The following is a 26,669-nucleotide window of genomic DNA, read 5'->3' as shown; positions in this document are numbered from 1 at the left end:
TCCAACTCAACTAAGTTATCGTGAATACCAAATGAGATAATATTTGCAAAAGGGATTTTGAAAATGGCATATATAAGAACATAAACTTGAAGTATTATTATTAAACAGATTTTTTTTAAAATAAAGCTATTTTTAAAGAAAGAAATAGTAAGCTCCACTCTATCCCCAGGATATCAGGAGGGTCCTAGATTCATGATAGAACCACCCGAGTCAAGGGCACTTGAGGCTTTGATTCTGTGAGGTCAGAGGGTGGTAAGCAGAAGCGTGCATACCCGAATCTTCACTTGATTATAGCACGCTGGACAGCTGCTCAACGCTGCATGCTCACAGTTGAGGCCACCAAACCCTGGCTTGCAAACACAGCTGCCATCACTTCGACACTCTACAGGCTCTGAGCCCATGGGGTTGCAGTTGCAAGCTGGAAATAGGAGACAAATGGAGCATTTACATCAAACTAATCCCAGAAACTGGAGGTATAGCAAAGATACAAGGAAGAAGATTAAATCTCTAATGGCAGAGAATCCTTCTTTGCCCTTGTCAATGCATTTTTGTGTTGGAGTCATCTCCTAGCTATGTGCATCTTCAAGCACATTCCTGATACAGACAGGTCTTAGCAATCATCTGGCAGGTTTGTTTGGTGCACGTGGATGCAGAGCGATTACAACAGTCCAACCTTTCTGGCAGCATTCATTTTCTTCCTCCCGTTACACTGAAACCCTATTAGATATTCCATAGGCACTCTGGCTTTGTTCTCAAGGTGAATAACATTTCTTCCAGGCCTATGGATGTAGACATTTCCCTCTATTTTACAGATGAGGAATATGAGCTCAGAGAGGTTGAGTAATTTGCCCAAAGTCACACAGCAAGTAAATGCCAAGCTGCAATGGGAGCTTGGAAAGCACTAATATTCTTTTCTGTCTGGCCTGCTGCCTTGATGTAGGAAAAGCAGTAAGAAAACAGCACCTTCACTCATTCAATCAAATTGAGCACCTGCTATAAGCCAGGTTCTGTTTTAGGAGTTAAGTATGTAACAGGGGGTGAGACACTGCTCTGATGATCACAGTGATTCTCTGGGTTTTTCTATCTTCAGTGCTCATAAAACACTGATCACGTATCTAAGTGCACTGTCATTATTTGCACATATATTTGCGTGCCTTGGTTTTTAGCATATAAGCTCTAATTAGGAGCTGGGATGACTTATTCATTATTATGACTTCAGCATCTAGGTCCACACTGGGTACATGGGAGGCACTTGATAAAAGATAGTTGAGTGAAGAAATGTGTGGTCTAAAGCCAATGAAATCTCTATTAATATTCTAGAACTGTAGCTAGAATTATAGTTAGAACATACAGCTGGAATTATAGCGTTTACAGTGTGCTTTCTCATATCCACCACCTTGAGTTCAGTATTCATTCATATGACGAAACAGGCTCAGCGGGATTAATTGGCATAATCAGCGTAACGCAGTAGGTATGCTACAAAACTGGACTTGAACTCAGGACTGCTGGGTGTCACGTGGGCTCCTCTCTCCTGGGTGCTTTCCAGCACATCATAGCTAACCCGGAGGCTGGGGTCAGGGCCGGTCTGGCCCAGAAGTCCCCAAGGGACTTGTGCTCCTTGGTAGAAGCCTCAGCTTGCACAGGGTTCTCCGGCACATCCAGTTGGAGACTCTGGTGTGAATGGGAGGCTGGGAGCTCCCTGCAGATCTCTGGGCCTTCCAATCTGGGTCCCCAGAGTCACCCTGGGCCTTACGATAAGCAAGCTCCTGAGTCCTGGGCACCAGGGTCAGTTGGGGACTAAGGGGTGAGTCGCGGTGCAGGCCGGGTCCCCTAGAATATACCACAGGCGAAGGTTTGAAGGGACAGCCGGGCAGGAGGACCAGCGTGCACGTTCATGCTTTGATCCAAGGCCCTCGGGAACGTCCGCGAGAGCTGCTGCTTTGAAGCCCTCGGTCAGCAAAGCTCTCAACTCTTCCCTTTCTATACATCAATTCCGCAGACTTCCTGAGAGGGTCTCTTCAACTACTTTACAGCCACTCCCCTCCCACTTCAGTTTGTTCAGGCTTAGTCTCGAGTCATTTATTACTCTCCTGTCGCGGGTTTGGCAGCCACTTCCCTGCCCACCCGCCTTGGGATTGGGCACAGGATGTGACCCCGTTTTATCTCCTCTTTCACTTAGGAGTGTAAACCTGACCGTTTCCCCCTCTCCCACCCAGCTTTCGCCCAGCGCTGCCTTCCGCAGCCGGGAACCCGGCCTGAAGGTCTTCGAAAGGGGACAGTCCGGGCCACTCACGGGCCAGTGCGGTCAGACAACCAACGCAGCATCCTATCAGCCGCCATGTCCCCTTGCTTACACGTGTACACGCCAGCAAGCTCACTCGTACACGGACACACACAGACACAACCTCTCTGGGCTGCAGTCCCACCTCGACACTTGTCCGCTGGGTTGGGAGCCAGCGGGTCCCCGAAGTAGCCTGCTTTGCACTGGTCGCAGTAGACGCCGGCCGTGTTGTGGATGCACTTCAGACACCTGCCCGTCAGCCGGTCACAGTTCCCGGAGGCACCGGGGTCCACGTTGTTGTTGCACTGACAGGGCTGACAAGGCCTCACTGGGCCACGTTCCCCAAAGGGATCCCCAAAGTAGCCATCTGCGCAGAGCTCACAGCGGGCACCTGGGAAGGGACAAATGGCCACACGCAGGTGTCATTCACTGGCAGCAAGACCAGATGCAGAGGCCTACATAGTGTGGCACCCTCGAGAAGAGCCAGGGAAATGTGCTTTCCCTGCGACACTAGAACAGCGCTCTCAGGAGCAGGTGCACGTGGCAGGCGCTGGCCCTGTCACCCCCTGGGCACCACAGTGTTCAGAACCGAGCGGCCCCACTGGAAGACTTGATTAGCTGCTTGGGGAAAAGCTAGCAGCTCCACAGAAGTGGTAAGATGCCACCCAGCTGCTGCTGAAGAATTAACTCTTCTTCTAGAAGAACAGACCAGCAGAGGGATAGGACATTTAAGAGGTCGCTAAGTTTTCCCTCTTTGGTTCATTAAAAAAAAAACAAAACTTAAATCATGTACCTGGTCTGAAAATGTTCTCTGCTAATTATAATACAAACCTCCCCAAACTGCTTTAGATGTTTCCTCCCGTAATTGTACACTCTGCCCTGCTCAATCCACTCCACCCCCTGGGCATTGCACGATCTGATCTTTCAGGTATTATCTCTAGAATGAGCACCTTTAGATTGACTCTCCGTAATTATAATTTCCTAGAAATTCTTTGGAATAGAAGCTATTTACATGAATTCATGACATCGGGACAGCAAGAAGCAGGTGGCAGAGCAGGCCCGGGGGCTTACCGGTGACCCCGGGGGGGCAGTTATTGCACACCACCTCCTCTGTCTCGGGCATCACCGAGCAGCTGAACCCATTGTGACAGGGGCACGGCTTGCAGCTGCGGGGGTCGTGTGGGTCATTGTAGAAGCCAATGGGGCAGTCGGCACACTCGATGTCAGGATTCTCATCCCCTGAATAACAGTCTCCTGGGAAGCAGAGGATGGAGGAGAGAAGTGAGCAAGGTTAGACAATCCATTTCCTTCCATACGGATGGTGCGTGAGGGTCAGACGGTGGAAAGGCAAAACCTTCCCCAAAGTGTCCGAGCACCGGCATTTACCCCTGCCCGGGTTCTAAATGCAAACACAGCTAAGACCGGAATCTCACCCTCACTCTCCCATGCTGAGTAGCCACGCTTCCTTTACTAGCCATAACTTAACGCTGTTCCCCTCCCGCCATGGCCCGACACCCTTTGTGGGCTCATTCAGGCACACTCATTTAGAACACTACCTGCCTTTGATCTCCCCACACAAGGCTTGCAATTTGACACCAGCTCCCCCACCCAGCACTGAACCATGACAGCCATTTCCTGTAACCCAGCACCCTTCTCACAACCTTGTGGCATTTCCATAATGAAAAGGATTGAGTGTGCTAAGGCGCCATGTCCATCCATCTTCCTGACTCCAGCCCTACCCTCCTAATCCTTCCCCGTCTCTGAAGGGAGGTCAGACATGGCCTTTCTTACACAGCTCTATCTCTGCCACAGGAGACCCCAATCACCAGGCTGCACCCCAGCCCACCTGGTCCAGGTACCATCTCACTCACCTGTGTCTGGGTCGCAGGCCCCTCCCCCTTGGCAGTTACATGGAATACAGGTGCCAAAAGGCCCCAGTCTGGCTGAATCTCTTTTGTAGCCAGAAGCACAGTCCTGGCAGAACTGACCCTTGTACCCAGCGGGACATACACAGTGCTCAACCCAGGGTGCTGGGGCTCCGGAGACAGGGCGGGCTGAGATCAGGGTCACATTGTCAATGTACCCAGTACCTGCAACAGGGAGAACAGGTCAGAAGAGCAGCAAGCGGTGAGGTCTAAGGATCTAAAGTCTGGCATCTCTTGGGATTTTATTTTTCTCAACTCCCTATCAAAGACAGGTGGTGTTCGCACATCACGCCACGTGGAGCCGTGTAGCAGTCCAGCAGCATGACCGAGCGCACAGGCTTTGGAGTCAGAAAACTCAAGGCGTAAATTCTGGCTCTGCCTTCATTAGCTGTGTGAATCAAGTCACCTAACCTCTCCATGACTGTGTTTTCTCAAGTGTACTAGAGAACTAACAGTGGATCTATCCCCTATGGTTGTCGTGAAAATTAAATGAGATAACACATATATGATAATGTACCCGGCATATAGTAAAGGCTTGATAAATTGTTAGTAAACACCTTTTCTATTTCCCGCTTTATTTGTGCATCAGTGACACGGAAACGGTGCATGCTAGCCATGCTTTCTTTTTGCATGGGTGCTAAAAAGCTTAAGGGACTCTTGTTAAATAATTCCATTTGGGATTAGGAGGACCCAACGTATGAAGCTCAAAGAAGGGGATTAATAGAATATATAATGTCCAAACATGGTAGCATCGAGTATAATCCCCAAACGAAAAGCGACTTAAGGAATAAATAGCACTGTGTTGTAGATGCCATTTCCCAGCTAAGGAAATGTGTCCATTTGTTGTAGATTATCTTTCTCAGATAATCAGCTTTAATCTAAACTCAGAGACGTTTAGCAAGGTAGCATCATTCACTCTTCATTGGTGCTGACCTCTTTTTAGAGAAACATTCCTTTTTTAAAAACTTCTAGGCTGTAAAAAATTTAGACTGAATTAGAGACTCTAAGTCAAAACCATCAACTAGTTTATCTGCTTGTTTGGAGACTGTTACCACCTTAGAGAGCTGAAATAAAGGAAACTCAAACCTAAGAAGAGAGAATCCATTTACTTACTGTATTCTCCATACGTAGCTCGGATCCGGAGGGCTGTGAGGTTCCGCAGTAACCTCCGATACTCAAAATAACTCAGCTGGGGGCTCCACTTACTGCTTGGATGCTCATTTAACCTGCATAATTTAAAACCAAAGCTGTAAAAATCTGACTCTTATCACTTCCCTTCCTGCTAGCTAAGCCCCTTCGCAGTCCTGCTTAGAGGGGGGCACAGGACAAGTAGCCACCTCCCCGTGGCTGTGAACTTGGAGCTTCCTCACTCCATGGGAGGGCAAACCCCCCAGGAAGTGATGGAGGGCATCCCAGTGTGGAAAGTCTAGATCCCTATAGGGGCCATGTCACCAGAAGCAAGGTTGGTCTCAAGCCCTTAGACACCACTTTCTGTTCTCAGCCATGCAAATCCTAATGTTAGAAACATCTGTGAGTTCCAGAAGTTCTGACCCTCAGGAGCTACCATGCATTTTTGGTTTTGTTTATTTAAATAATGTATTTGTTATCTGAGCCCATTACACTTGCTTTTTTCAAAAATCAGTGTCCACTTTCTACATTGTCTGTATCCAGTACTTCTTAATTTGGAACCATGCTCCTCACTGCATCGTATTGTCAGCCCCTGTGCTATTCTTTTAAATGTTGTTCTGTTTTTTACTGGAATATCTCTTCTTGGAACAACCCTATCCTTTTCGTTTCATTCACTGATTCGTTAAACAAAAGTTGACTGTGCACGTGGTTTAGGCTAGAAGCTGTGTCGGGCTGGAGGATGCAAAGACAGCCAGGGCAGTGAGGTGGGCAGACGAATGGTTATAATATAACACAATGCAGTGGGCCTATAACAAATGCAAGCACAGAATGCCACAGAAACTCTACCTGGGCTTCTGAGAAGGCTAATCCAAAGGAAGAACTTGTAAGCTGAGTCTCAAAGAGCAAGTTCACCAAGCCTAGAAGGTGGGAATGGTATTCCGGCAGGAGAGCTCCGTGTGTGCTGGGGTCTTCCTTTCTCTATTCCCCTCACCTCTGCCCTGGTTAGGCCCCCAACCGCCCTCACTTGAGCCACAGTGAAAGTGCTCGCATGGTCTAGTTAAGGACCCCACCCAAACTATCCTCCACACGGTACCCGTATTTGCACCCAGCCTTCATACCTGACTGTGACACTTTACAACTTACACTCTCTCAGTGGCTTGCCATCATTTTCCTGGCATGGACAAGATCTAAGCACCTTGACATGGCATACAAGGCCCACTATGACGAGTCCTTTTCCAACCTTTGCAAACTTATCTACCCATCTCCCCTATATATGCTATATTCCAGCCATAACAGCTTGCCAGTTCCCCCTAATATCATGCCTGTCCACACCACGCACAGTCACATGTGGAGGCTGCCCTTCTCTGACTTCTCTCCCTGGAGAAGCCCCATGTGCCTTTCTAATCTCAGCCCACTCGTTGCCTCCTCTGTGCAACTTCCCCTGACTCCTCCAGGCAGAATTAGGCCAATTCCAAGACCCCATGAACATGCACGACCACTCAAGAAATTGTCCTACTGTATTTCATTTCATTATTGACATGTTAGATATCCTACTATATCATGATTTCTTGGAGCGCAAAGACCATGCTCCATCCTTATTTCCCAGCCTCTAATGCAGTACTGAGCACTCGGTAGGCTCAGCTCCCTTCCCTGACCTCCCTGAATGCGCCACTGTCCCCGTGCTACAGGATCCCGTGCAACCCTGCACACACACCCAGCCGCCCAGGACCTCACTCCCACCTCCTCCTCCGCCCTCACTTCTCGGTGCAGTCCTCTCCCTGACTTCACGCTCTACTCATGCTCAACCACTTGGAATTTCCTAAATGCACAAAACTTCCTCAAGCGTATCATGTCCTGTGCCCCGTTAACCTTTCCCTCCTTTTCTCACTTTAGGGAGCTGCCCCTCACATCTGTCATGTCTTCCTGGGACGCTTTCCCGGATCAGTCCAGTGTGAGTCAGTCAAAACACCCGTGTCCACCTTGTCCCTCTCTGTCCCTTGACAAACTGCACTGTAATCTGTTTATTTTTCTTTTCCATTGGCCTGTCAGCTGTTCAAGGGAAGGAATCACGTCCTGTCTCAGCACAAAGCACCATGCCTGGTGCTCAGAAAAGCTTGTTGAGCGAATGAATGATGAGTGAATGAATGAACAAAGGAACTGAACTTCAGTCTCAGTTTGCTCTATTTGACCTACTTGGGGTCTCTCTTTTTACCTGAACGTGTAAGTCTTGGTGATCCCACAAGGCAGCGTCTTGCCAAGTGGCATCAAGGGAGCCGTGATCCGTAGACCAGCACCTTCCAGGATCACATCGTGGGCAGACGGGTGTCTGCCTCCTCTGTCCACGCGGTAGTCAAACGACAGGCTTTGCCCATAGCTCACCTGTTGATTCCCAAGAAATTTGGCTGTGAAACAGAGTTTTAAAAGATTGAGATCAGTAGTGAAGCTGGAGAGATAAACACATGTGCAAGTTGGCATTAATGTCAGCAATTTCTGTTGGAGTCCTATGTTCCCCTGTCCCAGCCACCCCACCAGAAGAGTCAGAACTGTCACTTTTGGCATAGCCACTGGTTACTGAAATGCTAAAAGGGCATCATTGTAAGACAATTCCATCTATTAGATGTTTTGTAGCATGGCCCTCATGACAGGCTATTAGGTAAGACCTCAGGAGCATCAGTAATGGTGCCACTTGTTATATAATGCTTGAGAGTTTACAGAATGCTTTCACAAACGCTATCACATTTGATGGCAATCATTCTTGGAGGTAAGTATTACTATTCCCACTTGCCAGTAGAGAAAACTGAAGTTTAGAGACATTAAGAGAACAACTTGCTCAGGAATCATATTAGCTAAGGACAGGAACTACGATCAGAATCTTAGCTGGAGTTTTTTCACTCAGGCACATATAACTGACTAATACATTTTTAACTTACAAAAGTTTGAAGCTTTAAGAAGTGCTTTGTTTTTGCATTTCCATTTGCTTCTCAATAGACCCCCAGATTTGACCACAGTCCTTGATTTGGTGGCAAACCTAGAAACGTCCCATTTGATTAAAGCAGGCACTTCAGCTGGGGTCTGACCTCCAGGACCCCATTCTGTTCCTCTGGGCCATGTCTTAGTGATGGCATCAAACTGGGCTCAAGCCCCACTGTCTTCCGGAGATACCGCTTCCTTGAACACTAAGTGATGCGGTTTCCACATTTTCTATCTTGCCTTCCTATAGTCCTACAAATTGGCTTCTACAGGAAAAATTATCCCTCACATACCAGGAGCCACAAAATAGACAGGGTCGGATCGGCGGGCTGAGCTAAACACGTCCTGATGGCGTGGCGACCACTGGAGCTTTGCAGGAGACCCATTTCTGTGGACGGCCTTCCAGCCATCAACATCTGGAACACAAATAAAACCAATGTGCACTCGAGACAAACCCTCATCATTTCGGGGTTAAATCAGGCAAGGCTTGCTTGCCAAAATGTCCTAGTGGTGAGTAGTAAGTGGGGTTTTTCTCAATCTTTCTACATTTGCATACGGCCCTTAAAATGCCCCATGTGCCTCTCTACTTGGATCTCAGCTTCACCCACTTCCACCCCGCAGCTTCCGGACTGCTCTCCTCTTTGAGTTTGGCTCTTGTGATAAGAAAGCAGGTTTTCATCTGTCTGTAACGTGCATTTTTATGTATTTACATAAATGGGGTCTGGCCTTGATGAGGTGAGAGGGTTCAGTACCTTTTAAGAGAAACCCAGATGTACAGTTGAAATAATATCACTTGCCAATATTTTTATAGTGCTCTGTAGCCTGGTAACTAATTTCACATACATGACTCATTTAATGCATGTGAAAGCAGCATTAGTAATGAACGTGAATGCCAGGAAGACTCATAAACTCCCCGATCCAAATGAGTACTTCTTCTGCGGCTTTGAAATAGATGGGGACGGGACATGCAGGGAGATAAAACGCTAATCTCTTTTTATTCTTGTAAGTTATTCCTACACTGGTGTGAGCTAACTGTTCAACTATAACTTGTTGAAGATTTCAGGGTACGCCTTATTGCCCTGCCAAAGCAATGAGCATTAAACACTGCAAGAGAATTGCTAAAGAATGAGGCAAGATGAGGTTTGTGTCTGTAAGCACAAACCCCTGGACCACGTGAAAAAGCAAAAGCCTAGAAAACTGAAGGCTTTACCTTGATGGAAGGTGGAGGTGATCTTGTGCACGCTGTAGTCCGCGGAGCTGTGGCAGCTGGCGGAATGCCCGTAGCAGAAGCACTGGGTGCAACCCTCAGGGTTCCTCCCGTCCAGATGATAGTAGCCGGGGCGACACCTGCGGTGGCATTGGAAATCAGGATGATGTTACGGGTTATTTTTTATTCCATATAGAGAACACGAGGATGGATTCAGCCTCTTTCTACCTTCTCTCCCACTGGGCCCTACTAATTCCCAGAGGGAGGAAATGCTGACTCTCATATGCCACCTCCACTCCCAGACCCCCTGACGGGCAAACACAGTCTCCAACACTCGCTCTCCCTCTGGTAGAACAGAGTCACGTTGGTCTGGGGGGAGTCTGAAAACTTAGTGATTCTCCATCCTCGGGGAGGAACTGAGTGGAGGTCAGGTGGGCAGGACAGGAAGGGGTGGGGCAGGCGTACGCAGAGCTGCCCGGTCCTGGAGCAAGTGCTTCATGGGGACACAAGAGGGGGACGTGGGGACCAAGAAAGGCAAGGCCCTGCCTCAGCACCACACAGCTATACTGACCCCTCCACAGACCACTAGGAGTCGGTCCCCATCCCTGCCCCTTGGACCTGGGCTCTGTCCCACACAGGAAACGGGCAGGAAAACATATGACACACACACACAAAAAAAGGATGGTTAGAGACACTCCCCAAAAGCGAAGTGCAGGCTTGCAGTCCACCCCTGCTCCCGTGACAACTGCCGGCGAGTTTTAGATGTTGGGGTCACGGAGAAGAGGGCAGGGGAATCTGGGGGGACTTGTGTTTCCTCTGTTCAAGTTAACTACCTCCTTTCACACGACGTAATGTTAGTTTTCCTAATCATTTATTTAGCACTTACATTGTGCCAGGCACCTTATGTATATACTCTCCGACAGAATCCTCCCTACCACCGTATGTGATGAGAATTATTATTTCCAATTTTCTTAGATGAGGTGACCAAGGCTGGAGAGGTTAAGAAACTTGCACAAGTATATGCAGCTGCTTAGTGGCTGCGGTGAGATTCAAACTGCTGTGCACCTGCCTCCAGATCACGTGGTCTAAGCCACCGGGCCATATGTTGGGGGCGTGTCCAACATACAGTGTCACGGAAACGCAGGCTAGCTGCGGTCAGCACATGCTTCAGAGAACAGTTGTAAATAAACAAGCACTGGTTTTTCTCCAAGAGCAAGGGTTAAAAAAAATTATTACGGTTTCTATGGAAAGGCAACCTGCAGATTAAAAGAGATTAAAAAACAAGGACAGGAGGGAGGGGAGGGGAGAGAAGAGAACAGAAGGGAAAGGAAGAGAATCAGGCAAAACCAAATGATAATGTTTAGGAATGTACCAGAGTAATAAATTATGAAGAAAAGCAAGAAAGTGATGACCATAAAAGTCAGAATAGTGGTCACTTCTAGGGAGGAGGGAAGGCATTGTCACTGGATGGCACATGTTTAGCAGAGGTCTGTTTCTTATTGGTGGTGACGACATTTGTTGTATGTGGCTTTCTAGTTCTGCGTTACATTTTGAAATTAAAAAGGCTTTCAACAAATGACGTCTCTTTTAAAACTTAAACTATGTTTCCCTGCCCTCACCTGGGCAGCAAGGAACCCCTGAAAACACAAGCCAGGAATGTATTTGGCATTTCCTCCGCCCAGGTATGAGCGATTGGCAGGGTGCCAAAGAACTGCTTTCTTACTTTTAAGGAAATGAGGAGGAAGCCTTTACCCCTGGGGCCAGCCTCATAGCCCTGCTCACAGCAACCTCAGGGAGGGAAGAGTTTTAAGTCTGAACAGTTTGTCCTTAAGGGAGGTCCTGCACCGGCACCTGAGGGGGGATGGCCCCTCACGGCTCCACCTGCCCCAGTGTGGCGCCACCCAAAGGCTCCTGCGTCGTCCCCAGGTCATGTGTGTGCATGTCACCACCAGCCCATCCCTGGGGCGGTCCCTTTGCTGTACGCCATGGTTATTTATGGCCATGTGCTCTGATATTCCCTCTTACAAGGATTTTCCCAACATGTCTAATTAGGCCAGGCCTTTCCTGGGACCAGCCTGAGTCACGTGACCTCATTACTGCATACCACCTTCCACAGAGCACCTGGGGTTCCGAGCCAGCTGGCGAGGGGAATCCCTGGGGCCCTGTGCCCCTGCCAAAGCACAAACAAAAGAAGGGGCCCAGAGCAGAGTATGGAGTCCACTGAGATTTGGGGGCTCAGTTGTGTTTTTTTTAAAGCCTAGTTTTTGAGGACAGAGAGCAGGAAGGTCCTCAACATTTGTTAAGTGTCCCTTTCCACAACTGCACTCAGAGGACTGATTTTCATGCTGGCTGCCAGGGGACTTTCTGCCGTCTGCAGGGTTCACACAGACCTATCACAGCGTTCTCCAGTGACAGCTGGCTTGCAGACACAGCGGCCTGAGTCACAGGGCCCCGCGATGCCAGCTGGGTCACAGTCACACTTGGAGTCTCTGGGAAAGAAGTAGAAGAAAATTAGGGATGTGTTTCCAAATGCTTCACAGCTATGCACATAAAGACCATCTGCTCCCAAGCAAACATCATTCTGCTGGGCAAGTCCTTCCTCGATGAGACTTCTGGCAATTCTTGTCCACGCGGCTCTTGCTCAGCCTTAAGGACTCACTTGTTTGTGCCAGGTGCAGCCCAGAGCATGGGCTGTGGGCAGCAGCCAGGCCACGAACTGCCTGCTTCCAACCCCTAACGTGAGGAGGGGTTTGCACCAGGACGGAAACCAAGTTTATCACTAAACTCTTTAGTTTACTGTGCTTGACTGTTGGATTCACTGACATTTTTAAACATTTTATCATTTGTTTCTCTGTTGTTAAATTCAATGATGTCTGCTTTTTATCATGATTGATTCCATGTATCTGCTATTTTAGTTCATTCAACTCTTTGTTTTGGGAATACCTTTATTGAGATAGAATTCATTTCCTATACCGTGCAATTCGCCCATTTAGAGTGTCCAATTTAATGGTTTTTAATCAATTCTCAATTTGTACAGCCATCGCTACAAATATTTTTTTCACAGATATTAATTTTAGAACATTTCCATCACTCCAAAAATAGAAACCCTCTGCCCTCTGGCAGTCATTCTCCGCCCCCTCCCAGTTTTCCTCCCGCTCCCCCCACCCCCACCGTCAGCCCCAGGCAGCCACCGGTCTACTTTCTTTCTCTATAGATTTGCCTATTCTAGACATTTTCTGTAAGTGGAACCATACCATATATGGTATTTTGTGATAGGCTTCTTTCACTTAGCGTAATGGTTTCAAGGTTCATCCATTACCGTACCACGCATGTACCAGCACACACATTCTTTGGATGGCTGGATAAAACTCTATAGTATGGATATAACACATTTTGTTCATTTTTAGCTATTATGAATAATGCTGCCATGAACATGTGTGTACAAGTTTTCGTGTGGATATACACATCTTCACTTCTCTTGGGCACCCACCTAGGAGTGGAATTGCTGGGTTTGATTGACTTTTTTGTTTTGGTGGCAAGACTTTCTCCATGAAGGTGTCATCACTTTCCTTTAATTCCGGCACAACCTCCCAGTTCTGGGCTTTGCTGTCTCTGTCACACCTTTTGCACACAATCGTGCGTCTGCCTCATGGGTGTCAACCCAAGTGTGTCAGCTCTTCCCTACTGATCTATTCTCCTCTGCCTGCCCTACAACCCACCCAAATCTTGCCCAAACCAGGAGTGCCCTTGGCTCCTGCCCTCCCGCGCCCAGTCAGACACCAGGTCCAGTCCCTCGGGCTCCTTCCCGTCGTAGCTCCCTCCACACTACCCATCTGGACTGTTCAAGAAACACACATTCCGCATCTACTGGGTGCCCAGAACTGGGGATACTAAGAGAAACAAGAAACAACCCCCATTCCCTAGTCCCCTGGGCGCGGCCTTCTGGCAAATGCTGCGCGGCCGACCTCTCTGCCCCCAGCCATGCAACACCCTGCCAGTCCCGCGTCTCTGCAGACTGGTTGTGTGGTTTATACTGTATACTCCCTCTTCTTCCAGAAAAGAATTTGAGGAGGGATACAGGATATTGCAAACTAAAGGTGATAAACGTTACGCAGGCAAATTCTTCTCACCCAGACTCACTGGAGTCAAAATGGGCCCCAGGTTGGAACTGGAAGGACTCTTGGCCTCCGTCCCGGTTCATCTAAAGGGAAGCCATTGTCATGGCGAAGAACCAAGAACATCAGGCAATTTACTTCAACTCTCGAGGTTTAAGTTTCTTATCTTTAATGATAAATAATCCTAACCTCTTAGGGTCATCGTGAGGACTAAATTAGACAGCCCACAGGAAGCACCCAAAACAGTGCATGGCGCACAAAAGGTGCTCTGGAAATGCAAGTGGTCGCTGCCATTATCTGAGTTAGCGGCAGCCGCGGCGGGTGCGCATGCTCACCGTAGTCTCTGGTCTCGGGTGCACCCAGCATCTGTGAGCATGTGGAAGCCTGGCAGACAGCGGTCACATCTGTCTCCTGTCACACCCGGTTTACAGCTGCACCGTCCAGAGTTGTCACATCGAGCGCTGAGGGATCCTGTAATCCACAAGGCGGGGAAAGGAAAGAAGAGAAGGAAATATTCACTTTATATGGCATCAGGAAGCAACTGTCACCCTATGGGAGCTGAATAAGCACTAAGTCATGACCACCCCCTGCTGCCTTTCACAATTATCCCCCAGCCCCTCCGTGCTCTTGCACCCCCCAGGGAAAGTTCCGACAGCGGAGGGTGTCTTCTCCAGGGGGAGAAGGGAAACTACTCATGACAGCACTTTTCTTTGCATATTTGCTCTGAGGTTGCCACTAGGTAGCATCTAGTCCACTGCTTTTTAAAAGACCGTCACATCCTCGTGATCTCAAGAAGGAACCTGTGCGGATGGGCCTTCCAGAGAGAGTCTGGATCAGAAAGCGAGCAAGGTTCTCCCTCATCTCTGGCAGGCAAGGGTCAGTGCTCAGAGGGTATGATTTTTTTTTTTTTTTTTTTTTTTTTTGAGACAGAGTCTTGCTCTGTTGCCCAGGCTAGAGTGCTGTGGCGTCAGCCTAGCTCACAGCAACCTCAAACTCCTGGGCTTAAGCGATCCTCCTGCCTCAGCCTCCAAGTAGCTGGGACTACAGGCATGCGCCACCATGCCCGGCTAATTTTTTTCTATATATATTTTTAGCTGTCCAGCTAATTTCTTTCTATTTGTAGTAGAGATGGGGTCTCGCTCTTGCTCAGGCTGGTCTCGAACTCCTGACCTCAAGCGATCCTCCCACCTCGGCCTCCCAGAGTGCTAGGATTACAGGTGTGAGCCACCGCACCCAGCCAAGGGTATGATTTTTAAGAGCACAGAAAAGCATAGTAACCAAGAATATTAACGCACACCTGCCTGGAGCAGTCGAAAGCCTTCCCTGCGGGGCATGGCCCAGGTGCGGGATGAGGGCCCTGCGCATCTTACCTGACTTGGGCACTAGGGTACTGCACTTGTCTTATGAGCCAGTTTTTTACAGCACACTCTTATCTGTATGTGGGTTTTCTCAGATTGTTGATGAAAAACGAGAGTTGCTCAGGGCAACAAAATGTGTCACTGTGGGATCCGCCCACTTCTCCCCACCTGCCTCCGCACACCCACTGCAGCCTCATCTTCCCTGCCCTGGACCCTGCCTTGCTCTGTCCTCCCTGCGTTCTCCATGGGCAAGCAGAGTGCTCTTTCCAAAACGTAACTCAGACCATCTAGTCCCCCGGTGGCTCCCTGCCCCAAGCAGAATAAAACGCAAGCTCCGTATCATGGCTGCAAGACCCCACCTCTCACCCTGTCTCCCACCCTCCTTCACCAGGTTGCAGCCACCCAGCTCCCCTCCCGGTTCCTGGAAAGTTCTAAGCTGCTCTCCTCAAGGGGTCTGCACTTGGGGCTCCCTCAGCCTGGAAAGCTCTTTCTGCAAACTCAGCACTAGGGTCTTGACTAAATAGTACTTCTTTTTTTTTTTTTTGAGACAGAGTCTCGCTTTGTTGCCCGGGCTAGAGTGAGTGCTGTGGCATCAGCCTAGCTCACAGCAACCTCAAACTCCTGGGCTCAAGCAATCCTCCTGCCTCAGCCTCCCGAGTAGCTGGGATTACAGGCATGCGCCACCATGCCCGGCTAATTTTTTCTATATATATTTTTAGTTGGCCATATGATTTCTTTCTATTTTTAGTAGAGACGTGGTCTCGCTCTTGCTCAGGCTGGTCTCCAACTCCTGATCTCGAGCGATCCTCCCACCTCGGCCTCCCAGAGTGCTAGGATTACAGGCGTGAGCCACCGGGCCTGGCCTAAATAGTACTTCTCGAGAGAAACTTTCTCTGACTCCTGTATCCAAAATACCCACCCCACCCGGTGCCCAGGCGACACAAAGGTGTCCCGAAATCTGCTGGATTAAAGTGTGGGTGCCAAGGAAGGGGACAGGGCTGGTGAGAAAGGGGCTGAGAGAAGCCAGAAGATGACAGGGAAGGCTAGCCAGGAATACCTCAGCTACTCTTTAATTTCCCTCTGCTGGCGGAATTAGAAAATAATCCACATGTCTGAAATATCTGCCGTAATTAGGCTATCCATAATCTACGAAGCCAAGAGAACACCAACCAGTCGCTACATGTTTGATTGCTTTTTAAGTGTGTTACTTTTCTGCGAACTTTTAATTCACTAGTAGAATTCAAATCAATAAAAGTAGTGGTTCTGTGCCTATATAAAGGCTTCTGTGCAGCATGTGGACAATAAAATAAATTAATTAGTCACATTCACAGTTAGAATCTGTGAACATTTCCATGCCAACTTTGCAAGGCTTAGAAGGGGCCTTCAATGTCCCTGATGATAGCGTCAATGACATTTTTGAGCACCAACTCCGTGTGAGAGACATTAAGTTAGGCACTTTATAGGTATTCACTCATGCTATCTAGTAGTGAATTAAAAGGTCGCAGCACAATAACAGATTCCTTTCTAGATAATAGGGAGCTCTCAGAGGTTTAGGCAGGCAATGACAAGACCAGACCCGCAGTTTGGAAAGACAAGTCTAGAACCATCTGCAGGATGGCTTAGAGAGGGCAAGACCAGCATGTACCCTCCTCCCGTGCTGTGACGGCCGGACTTAGAGGAGAATGGGTGGGAAGGGAAGGACAGAGCATTGTGAGAGCCACAGTGGATGTAGAATGAACAGATTCGGGCGAATCTTGGGTTACAGGTGATGAGGGAGAGGGGATCACACGGATGACACCCAGGTCCCCAGCGTGCACACCTAGCTGGACTGTGATGCTATTGACCAAACCAGAGAAGGCAAAAGCAGGAAGAGCCTCTCAGGCAGAATCTTCGAGAGAAGAAAATGAGTTTAGTTTTGGATTTAGGAATTTGAGTTTCTAGGGGAATACAAAGGGAGAAATGTTAATCTGGAGCTCGAGAAAGAGGCTGGGGATGAAGATCTAGAGGGGCCCTCAGCACCCAGGCTGAATAGGAAGCCACAGGAAGCACGTGATCACCCGGGAGATGACAGAGAGAGGAGCGGGAAGAAGACAGAGTTGGAGCCCCATCGACTACGGGTGGGCGGTCCGAGAGGAAGGAGTCGCATAACAGAGTCTAACCCAGCAGCCAGCAGAGGATGCCCAGGGAGGACAAGGGTTAGCGGAGGAGGTCAGCGGGAAGGCTTTCAGAGCCTAAGGCAAGAGAACGTTTAGACAAGATGAGAAGGAAATGAGGTTATTGGGGTTGGTGTTGTGAGCAGGTGGCTCATTGCACCATACATGGTCAGCAGACAGAGCGAAGAAGGAAAATTCCTTTTTGAATTATGCTCTGATAAGTAACATTAAAGTAGAAGAGGTCTCTCTGTGATGAAATTTGGGTTTGTTTTTTTTTTAAACATAAATGGGTGTCAATTTGGGGACCCAGAAATACACTTTTTTTCCATTCAAATTAATGATAATTACACTTTCAACTTCAGAAAACCCTTCCTGCAGTAGCTTCTCAGAAATGAATTATTCTTATAAGGTGGAAAAGACTGAAGTTTACTGTTGGGTTTGGCCCAAATAGCCAGAAGAGGTTATTCTCCAGAATGCTCTTCTCAGAGGTAGTAACCATCATCCCATGAAAAATAAGTATTCTGTGTTCAAAAGAGTGAGAAATGGTACGTACTAAATCTTTCAGAGACTTATAACATAATACACTCAGTAGGCACGAAGCTTAACTTTTTCATGCCAATGTCTCCAAACATTACTTGACACTCTTAGGGCACTATCTATTAGTATACTGAGGAACATAGCGTTCCATTGGACACAATCCAGAAAATACTGCTCTAGAGGAATCTAAGGGAAGTGGAAAGAGCCCAGGCTTTGAAGTCCAGCAGGTCTCCACTCAAACACCAGCTCTGGCACCTATTAGCTGTCTGTCCCTGGGCAAGTTGCATACTTATCACTTCTTTACACGAGGATAACAACATATGCATGGCAAGGCGGTTATAAGACTTTGAGTTAATATACACAAAGTGCCTAATTCAGTGTCTCACATACAGTAGGTGCTCAAACAATGTGTTTATACTACACTAATATATTATACCACACTAATATCCTATACTAGTATACAGTCATACATCGCATAATGACATTTTGGTCAACGAAGGACCGCATATGTGACAGTGGTTCCATAACATTTTCATGGAACTAAACAATTCCTATCACCTAGCGACACCATAGCCATCATAACATCATAGCACAGTTGCTTTGCTTTTGGATAACTTTACTGTAACCCAAGTGTACAGTGTTTGTAAAGTCCACAATAGTGGACAGTAACCTCCTAGGCCTTCACACTCATTCACCACTCACTCACGGACTCACCCAGAGCAGCTTCTAGTCCTGCAAGCTCCACTCATGGCGAGTACCCTATACAGGTGTACCAGTTTTTAGTCTTTCATATCGTGTGTTTGCTCTGCCTTTTCTATGTCTAGATATGTTTATACAAATACTCACTATTGTGTTATTATCACCTACAGTATTCAGTGCAGTAACACGCTGTACAGGTTTGTAGCCTAGGAGCAATAAGCCACACCATATGGCCTAAGCCTGGAGTAGGCTCTACCATCTTGCTTTGTCCAAGCACACTCTATCATGTTTCCACGGCCATGACATCGCCTAATGGCACACTGCTCACAGGGTATCCCTGCCTTTGAGCAACACATGGCTATGTGATCACTGAGGCTTTCTTCAAGCCCTGCAAAGTTGCATGGAGAAGGTCACAGGCTCTAACTGTGAATATGACTAATTTATTTCATGCTCCAAAACTTCTCAAGTAATAACAATGGGTTTTGAAAGTGTCTCACTAAGATAAAAACGCCTGTCCCCATTCCCACGTTATGAACTACACTTAGGGATTGTGAACAATGGGGTTTAAAGAATAGATGAAGAATGGCATCCTGTTTCAAGTTAGCATTCCAATAATCACTTTCAGGGCTTATATAGCTATAGTCTACGTGCATCTGAGGACTCAAGAAAGTATTAAAAAATCATCGACATTAATATTTAAACCAACAGAGTTTGCTTCCTTTCGAGAACGCTTTTAAAAATATATACACTTGCATGTAAAGACATGTTTTAAATAATAACTCATATGTTATAGTCTGAACAATACACTGTCAGCATCATAGATATGTAAAAAATAATAAAATTAAGAGAATAAGTCCAATATCACTGATGTCCACACAGACCTCAAGAATTTAGGTGTCATGGAGGGAAAAAACACGCACACAAACAGTGAATTTCAAAGTATCCGCAAAAGGTTATCAGGGCTTAGACATGTGGTTATAGGAGTTGAAGATAACTCAGCCCTGCTGCTGAGCTCACAGAGTCATCACCTAAAAATCAGCCTAGTTGCTGTATTTATGGGAAATTGATAAGTCTAAGATCTGTGACCACTTTGGGATTTATTAATGCCGTTGGCCTCTTTTGCCTTATCTGCAATGATGGCATTTTTTTGCAAGGCATGTTCTTCTGCATTTGACATTGAATAGGGAACCAATTCCCTTATCAAGTTATTATTTGAAAGTGAAAAACATCCTCTGGCTAATTGGGAGACTGATGTCACGTAGGAACTTAAACTTGTGCCACTGGTTTAGTGATCTATGCAGCTGACAGGTAGCTGGGGACAGTAGGTGGTGGGAACAGCCTCTGCCACTAACGTGTCACTCAGTCTGGGCAGGGCGGACCCTGAAGCTTCAGTTTCTTCATCTCTACAACGAGGGATGCAGGATGTGATAGCACGTACAGGTTGCCAGGCTGTTATGAGAACTGAGGAGGGCATCATCTAGGACAATGTTTTGGAAAAGTGGAAAGCATTAGTCAAATCTTAGGAAATAATATCTGCAAGTCTTTTCATGGACACCTAATTATCTGCCTGTGGGCATAGAAGGTTACCATTCTGATTTCTTTGTTCTTCCATATGGAGGAAATAAGAGAGCACTGTTCAGCGCTTGGTCAGAAGACATAGATTACAATTTAAGTTCTTGCAACCACTTGCTGGGAGACTTAGGCCGTTCATTAACTTTTCTAAATCTCAGTTTCCCCACAGTTAAAAAGTGCCTAGTCAGGAATGTTACTATAATAATAAAAAAATATGTTAATAGTTTTAGACCAAATATACGGCCTGTACAAGGCTTCTTTCTAAGCTGAAATGTATTTCAAAAAAGGCCAGTGTTCCAGAAGATTGGGACCCTGATCTCTTTTAATAAGAAAAACAACTACATCAACTAACAGTTTACTAAGTTGTCTACCATGTGCTTAACAAACATCATTTGATCTTTGTATTTTATCTGTGATGTAAACATCATGAACCTCCGGTCACACATGAGGACACTGGAGCAGGGGGAGGCTAAGGAACCTGCGCAGAGTGACCCCGTGGTGGTGGCAGTGCCAAGATTTGAACCCAGGCTGTCTGGCTCCATAGCCCACCACTGTACTCTATACCATGACCATTGACGTCACCAAACCTGGGCTCGAACGCTTGCTCTGTTCCTTTTCTTAGCTCTACAACTTTGGACAAATTTTTTCCCCTGCCCCTCTAAGTCTCTGTCACCTCTTTTATAAAATGGAAGAAGTAATAGCTCCCTCTTCATAAGGTTGTTTGTGAAGATGAATTAATTACTGGATGAGACACACCTAGAAAAGAGTCCGTGCGTAGTACATGTTAGCTATCATATAAGATATAAGTCGTTATTGTGCTGCACTACTTTCTTCCAGGCTGTTCACACTGAGTCTGGGAAATCTATTCCCCAAATAAAAAGAAAGAGCCAGGCGCACTATTGCTGGGTGAGCAGCAGCAGTAGAAACAGCAGGGAGAGCGCAGTGAATCCTTCACTGCAATCTCTCCTTGCTCGGTAACGGGCTGCTTGTCTACCGGGAGACTAACAACCTTGTCTTCAGGCCACACTTTCCAGCTGAGCCAGTTAAAACTTCTCATTTCTTTCTCACTGATCACTGTGCTGGGATGACCCAATTCCAGTGACTCACAATGAAGCTGCGTGACCTGCGGGCACAGGAGTTCTTCAGAGAGGTTAAACGCCCATTAAAATGGAATACTTTTGCTTTGAATTTTTCTTTATGAAGTTCTTTGATTCATAGGGGAAACTGTTAAATCCCAAAGCTTCTGATTCTACACCACAAAGCTAAGCAAATCTGACTCAAACTACATCACAACAGCAACCTAGGGGTCCCTTTCGGAGTGACTACTGCCACAGGGGTCCACACCACCACGGGATCACCCCATTTTTCTGTGAGGCTCCCAACCGACTCTACCAGCAACTCATAGCTACACCAAAATCTGCCCATTTTTAGATTCTTTCCTCTGCTGCGAGGAATTGGTTCCACGGACTACACTGAGTCATTGCCATGCAATAAGGCTACACCCTTTAAGTGGATTAATATTTATCATAGGATGCTATTAAACACTTCTAGCAAAGAGAGACAGATAACGCCAAAAAGATAATAGACAAGTCAGTAAAAAAAAAAAAAAACTCTATTTACAGAACAATCTCTCCCTCTTTTTATTTACTAACTTGTCTTTACTGTCTGCCCACAGTGACTACAGCACAGCGTAACTGTGTGCACAGCGAAGACCTGTGGTTCCATGAATATAGCACTGGGTGGGACACTTGCAAAAAGCCAAGTAGTTCTCCTATGAACCAGCCACCCCGTTAGGTGCTTCCTATTTGTTATTTTATTTTCTGTTGTTGACAACCCTATGAAAGACGCTAACCCTCCTCTTTACTTATCTGTCTCTTTTATTAGTACCACTTCATATTGCTAGCACCGAGCATAGCGTGAGAAACAGATCTTTCTAATCCTTTATTTTCTGAGAGGTTGATCAAAGGGATGGACATGGATAGGAAGAACTATCGCTGGAAAAGTGCAAGCTTCCTTTGTCCCTGGGTCAAAGACTGTCATCTACCTGGAAAAGTTAATAATGTGACTCCTGGTACTAGAATTCAAGCCCACGTGCCCTGAAGAACCCAGCTGGTTCCACCAACCCCAACTTAAGAGAAACATGTTCCCTTTCAGATTGAAATTGCCAAGAAGACCAGTGCTGGGTAGATTCCCAATTATTCCTGAAGTTGAACATCTCCCTCTCGGCCTGCTTGATTCCCTGCCTGCTCTTTCTCCCTCCCTCCTTCCTCCTCTTACCCCCTCCAGCTCCCCAGCCCCCTCTCCCTCGCCCTCTCCCCTTGTCTCAGCTACCTTTGGAGTTGCAGTTACAGGGCAAACAGCGATCTCGTTCTCTGTGCCGGTAAAAGCCTTCCTTGCACCTCTCGCAGTGAATGCCGGCAGTGTTGTCTTCACAGTCCAGGCAGCGGAGTCCCTTGCCTGTCTGTCTGTGAAGCTCCTGATCGAAGATGCATTTCCTGGACTTCCCATTGCAATCACAGGCTAGGGAGGAAGGGGGAAAGAAACCACTGTAAGAAAAAACAACTCAGGCAATTCTCTCTGGCGTCTTTTGTTATTATTAATAAAGATTATGCACCAGGTGCTCCATGTCCCTTGAAACTACTCCATGGAGTAAGGTCAGGCAGTGCAACCGCCGAGGTGGGGGTGTGGGGGCTCGCGCTGGCGGGTTGCTCCCTGGGAGAACACGGGTTCAGGGTTGCCAGGCTGTCCAATTCCTCAGAAGAAACCAAAAATCTTAAATTATGTTTTTATGTGAAAATTCCCGACTTAACTATCCGCAAGGAGTTCATTTTAAAACACTGAGCAAGTCTACGGGCTGGAGAAGACCTGAGGACCACCAGCTGTGGCCTCGGCACAGACATAGCAGTCAACATGCACAGCTGTCCCTCCAGTGACGGTCAAGAGAACCCATGAAGAACGACTTTTCCCAAGTGTCTAGGAAGTTCATCCTGCGCGTGTTCCAAAGAGACCCGTGTAGTGACTAACATCTCCATGTGGGACCTAAACAGCCAATGAGGCAACACGTGGAAATACTTAGCATGGTGCCCGGCACCCTGGAGACACTCAAAAAAAATGTTTCAGTCATGGTTTAGATGAGAAAAATCATGGACGTTGAGGTTAAAAGAATTGGATCCAATATCAGTTCTGCTATTTCCTGGGCAAGTCATTTCAGTGTTCTGAATCGTGTTTCTTCTTCTATTAATGCAGACCTCATCATCAGCCTCCCTGGACTGTAAGAGCACCCCCCGAGAGGAGAATATCCAGGTCTTTGCACGTGCTACTTCATCCCTCGCTCACAGGAGACAGGTATTTATTTCCTCAGAAGGGAAAAAGGCGGCTTGGAAAGGTTAGGCAGCTCCCCCCGGGGGAGACCTGGGATTTGAACTTCTGTCTGAAGCCAAAACCTACTTTCCTCCTGCTGCAAACACTGTCTCTCTCCACTGGCCAGGTAGCCACACTGAGAGCCTGTTTCTAGGGCCCTGGCTCAGCCAGAGTACTGACAACAACGTCAATACACGTGCCGACACATGCAGGCAGCTGTCCTCTGCGTGCCCTGTGTCAGGCTCTGAAGAAACAAAAGCGACAGCGTAAATCTAACGAACTTGCTAACTGCCTGCCTTACAATAATTTCTACTAATAAAACACTCTCTTGCTACTTTGGGTGCCATTTAACCTAGGGGAACTCCGCTAGTATCTATCCAAAGCCCACTCTGTCTCTGGGACTTCACATTCATCTGCTCAGTTAATTTTCACAGTTAACATTTTTAACATGGGTTTTATTATCTGCATCTAACAGATGGAAAAATCAATACTCAGAGAGGCTAGGTATCTCACCTAAAGTCACACAGCTAAGCGGCAAAGATATATAATTTGCTCCCAGGTCTGTCTGACTCCAAAGGCCTCACCTTTCCATGCCATTCTACTTCCCAAGCATTGAGTTTACCGTTGCCTGTAGGCATTCTTCTTACAAATCCCTAATACAGGGTCATTCAGCCTCTTCTTGAATCCTTCCTAATCTGTGAAATGCCCTGTCCCTCCTTAAACAACATCGGTTGTTACAACCAGTAACTTTTTTTTATGGTGTTTTAAATCTACCTCCATCACTATAATTTTCATCATGTGTTTTTGTACTTCCCTGGAAAACAATATACACTCAACACACACACACACACACACCCTTATTCTCTTTTCATTCTTATCTTTATTCAACAGACAGAAACTTCAGATGTTGTTTCACAGGGCCCTGCATCGGCCAAGCGTTTGGGTATCTGAAGATGACTACAGCATCTCCCTCCTTAGTCTTCTCCTGTTCAAGTGAAACTGGAGACCTGTCACCTCCAGGTCTTTCTGCCATTTCCCCTGTCATAATTTCTGAGTTCTTCTCGACTACCCTCTTAGGAACAAATTCTAATTGTCAATGTCCTTCTTAAAATGACCACTATTCAAGTGTAGTTTGAATAGCTCAGCTTACAACAGGACTCGATGTTTTTATTCCGTGATGAAGACTAACATTTCATTAAACTTACAGCATATGAAATGTGCACTCGATGCGAACACTCAGGGCTTTTGACAGAACTAGTGCCAAGCTGAGTCTTTCCCAACTAATTGCTTGTGAAACTGATTTTGTGGACAGATGTGCCACACAGCTGTCATGTGCTGTGAAATTCCTACCGAGTACACGGTTATGCAAGTACAAGGGCCAAATTCACCAGCCAAACAAGCTTTGTGAGGCTCCCCAACTAGATAACGCAGGGAGCCAATGTCCTCCTGCCCTGCATGCCTTTTGGAAGCAATCTCAAAAGAACTACAAATTTTCATTGTGCCTTTCTTATTCAGAACCTACTTTTTGCTGGTAATAATTAACTTCGTAAGGACAGCTCATGATGATATATTTATTCAGAGCAATCTTTTTTTTTTAAAGAAACAGGATCTTGCTCTGTTGCCCAAGCTGGCTGGAGTGCAGTAGAACAACCATACCTCACTGAAGCCTTGAACCCCTAGGCTCAAATGATTTTCCCACCTCAGCCTCCCATTCTTTAAGAGAGGGGTCTTGCTATGTTGCCAAGGCTGGTCTTGCACTCCCAGCCTCCAGCAATTCTCCCACCTTGGCCTTCCAAAGTGCTGAGATTACAGGCATGAACAACCATGCCCAGCCCAGACCAATCTTTTTAAAATAGACAAACTTGTTATAATCTTTATGTACCACTCCCCTCTTCTTCTGTCCTTTCTCCTTTAAAGCTCAATAGTATTGAAAAAAAAATGGATGTTCTTCCTTTAAATTCACAGCCTTCAATGGACTTGCATTACAGTTCCAGCGAGGGAGGTCCTTAGCCAGCATTTCCCACTCTAGAGTGTGCCCAGCAGGTTCCAAGCCTATTGCCAAAGTACCCCCCTTCTCTCTTAAATGGGTTTCCCTTAAAGCCAAGAGCTGTGCCCGCTAGAGTGGGGGGATGTATGGGCCTCCTCTCTGGGGAGTGCATTGGCCTTGTGTGTCTGCATTACATGAGAACTCCATGAAGACACTCTCTCTAGCCTTGCCTGCAGGATCTTAAGTTACCAAGCTGTACTGAGCTCACACAATTAACGGCACTGCGTTTAGCTCAATATTGAGTCTTCCACACATTCACACCAAGGGAATGAAGGAAGAACTTGTTCTAGGCTTATTTTGCATGGAATGATTCTTTTTGTCATTGATGTATTTGAAACACGGTCTCTTTCGAATTATCTCCCAAGGCCGGGCGTGGTGGCTTGTGCCTGTAATCCTCGCACTCTGGGAGGCCGAGGCGGGAGGATCACTAGAGGTCAGGAGTTCGAGACCAGCCTGAGCAAGAGCGAGACCCCATCTCTACTAAAAAATAGAAAGAAATGATCTGGACAGCTAAAAATATATGTAGAAAAATTAGCCGGGCATGGTGGCACATGCCTGTAGTCCCAGCTACTCGGGAGTCTGAGGCAGAAGGATTGCTTGAGCCCAGGAGTTTGAGGTTGCTGTGAGCGAGGCTGACTCCACAGCACTCTAGCCCAGGCAACAGAGTGAGACTCTGTCTCGAAACAACAACAACAACAAAAAAGGAATCCTCTTTCTTTCCAAGGTACCTCACTGATGGATTTTGTTTTACTGATTCTTACTCCTTTTTCCCCTTCCTCTTTCTGTCCCTGGTCTATGAGATGTATATTTATTTCATTCATTTAATAAACAACATCACTTGCATCTAACATGTAGGCTGTTCCGGGTGCCTGGACACACTGACTTCATGAGCCAGCAAAATTTCAAATAAGAGGGTTGCTAATGTTTTATTTCATCAATGAAGATATCAAATATGTATTTATTTAGTATCTATTTGGCTGTGTCTTATCACATTATCCATGTTTTCTTATTTCACCATGAACAGGCATGGGTCCAGGACCTGGCGTTAAGACATCACTGCATCAGAAAACACAGAAAACAAATCAGACTCGAACCCTGAACAAACCTGAAGCACTTCTAGGGTCTAGGGAACAAGACAGGCAGGTTTTTCTCCGTCTTTCACTGAACTCGGTTTCACCGGTGCTAGGTCCCATTCATCACTCTTCCTTGACTAGTCATTTGTACCAAACCAGGGGCACCTCTTTCAGGTTTCATCATCACCTCTCTGTCCCCTCACTCCAAATCCCCCAGGTCCTCGGCTCTGCCAGCCGGGGTTGT

The 26,669-nt window shown here is 46.9% G+C and overlaps 1 protein-coding gene across 1 annotated transcript in view; it reads right to left on the bottom strand.

The window, feature by feature from the left end:
• Window positions 1-26,669, bottom strand: part of LAMC2 (laminin subunit gamma 2) — a 73,798-nt gene that overhangs the window by 13,431 nt on the left and 33,698 nt on the right. Inside the window, exons 4-14 of the mRNA XM_045536097.1 lie at window positions 22,277-22,465; window positions 13,962-14,097; window positions 11,902-12,000; window positions 9,515-9,651; window positions 8,598-8,720; window positions 7,547-7,736; window positions 5,320-5,432; window positions 4,153-4,371; window positions 3,353-3,535; window positions 2,427-2,672; window positions 273-418 (exon numbers count right to left, since the gene is read on the bottom strand). Of these exons, the coding sequence (XP_045392053.1) occupies window positions 273-418; window positions 2,427-2,672; window positions 3,353-3,535; window positions 4,153-4,371; window positions 5,320-5,432; window positions 7,547-7,736; window positions 8,598-8,720; window positions 9,515-9,651; window positions 11,902-12,000; window positions 13,962-14,097; window positions 22,277-22,465 (1,781 nt within the window). The remainder of the gene's footprint in view (window positions 1-272; window positions 419-2,426; window positions 2,673-3,352; window positions 3,536-4,152; window positions 4,372-5,319; window positions 5,433-7,546; window positions 7,737-8,597; window positions 8,721-9,514; window positions 9,652-11,901; window positions 12,001-13,961; window positions 14,098-22,276; window positions 22,466-26,669) is intronic.

The sequence above is a fragment of the Lemur catta genome, chromosome 23, assembly GCF_020740605.2.
Source record: "Lemur catta isolate mLemCat1 chromosome 23, mLemCat1.pri, whole genome shotgun sequence".
NCBI lineage: Eukaryota > Metazoa > Chordata > Mammalia > Primates > Lemuridae > Lemur > Lemur catta.
The sequence above is the reverse complement of the archived record's forward strand: the minus strand, read 5'-3'. Positions and strand labels throughout refer to the sequence as shown.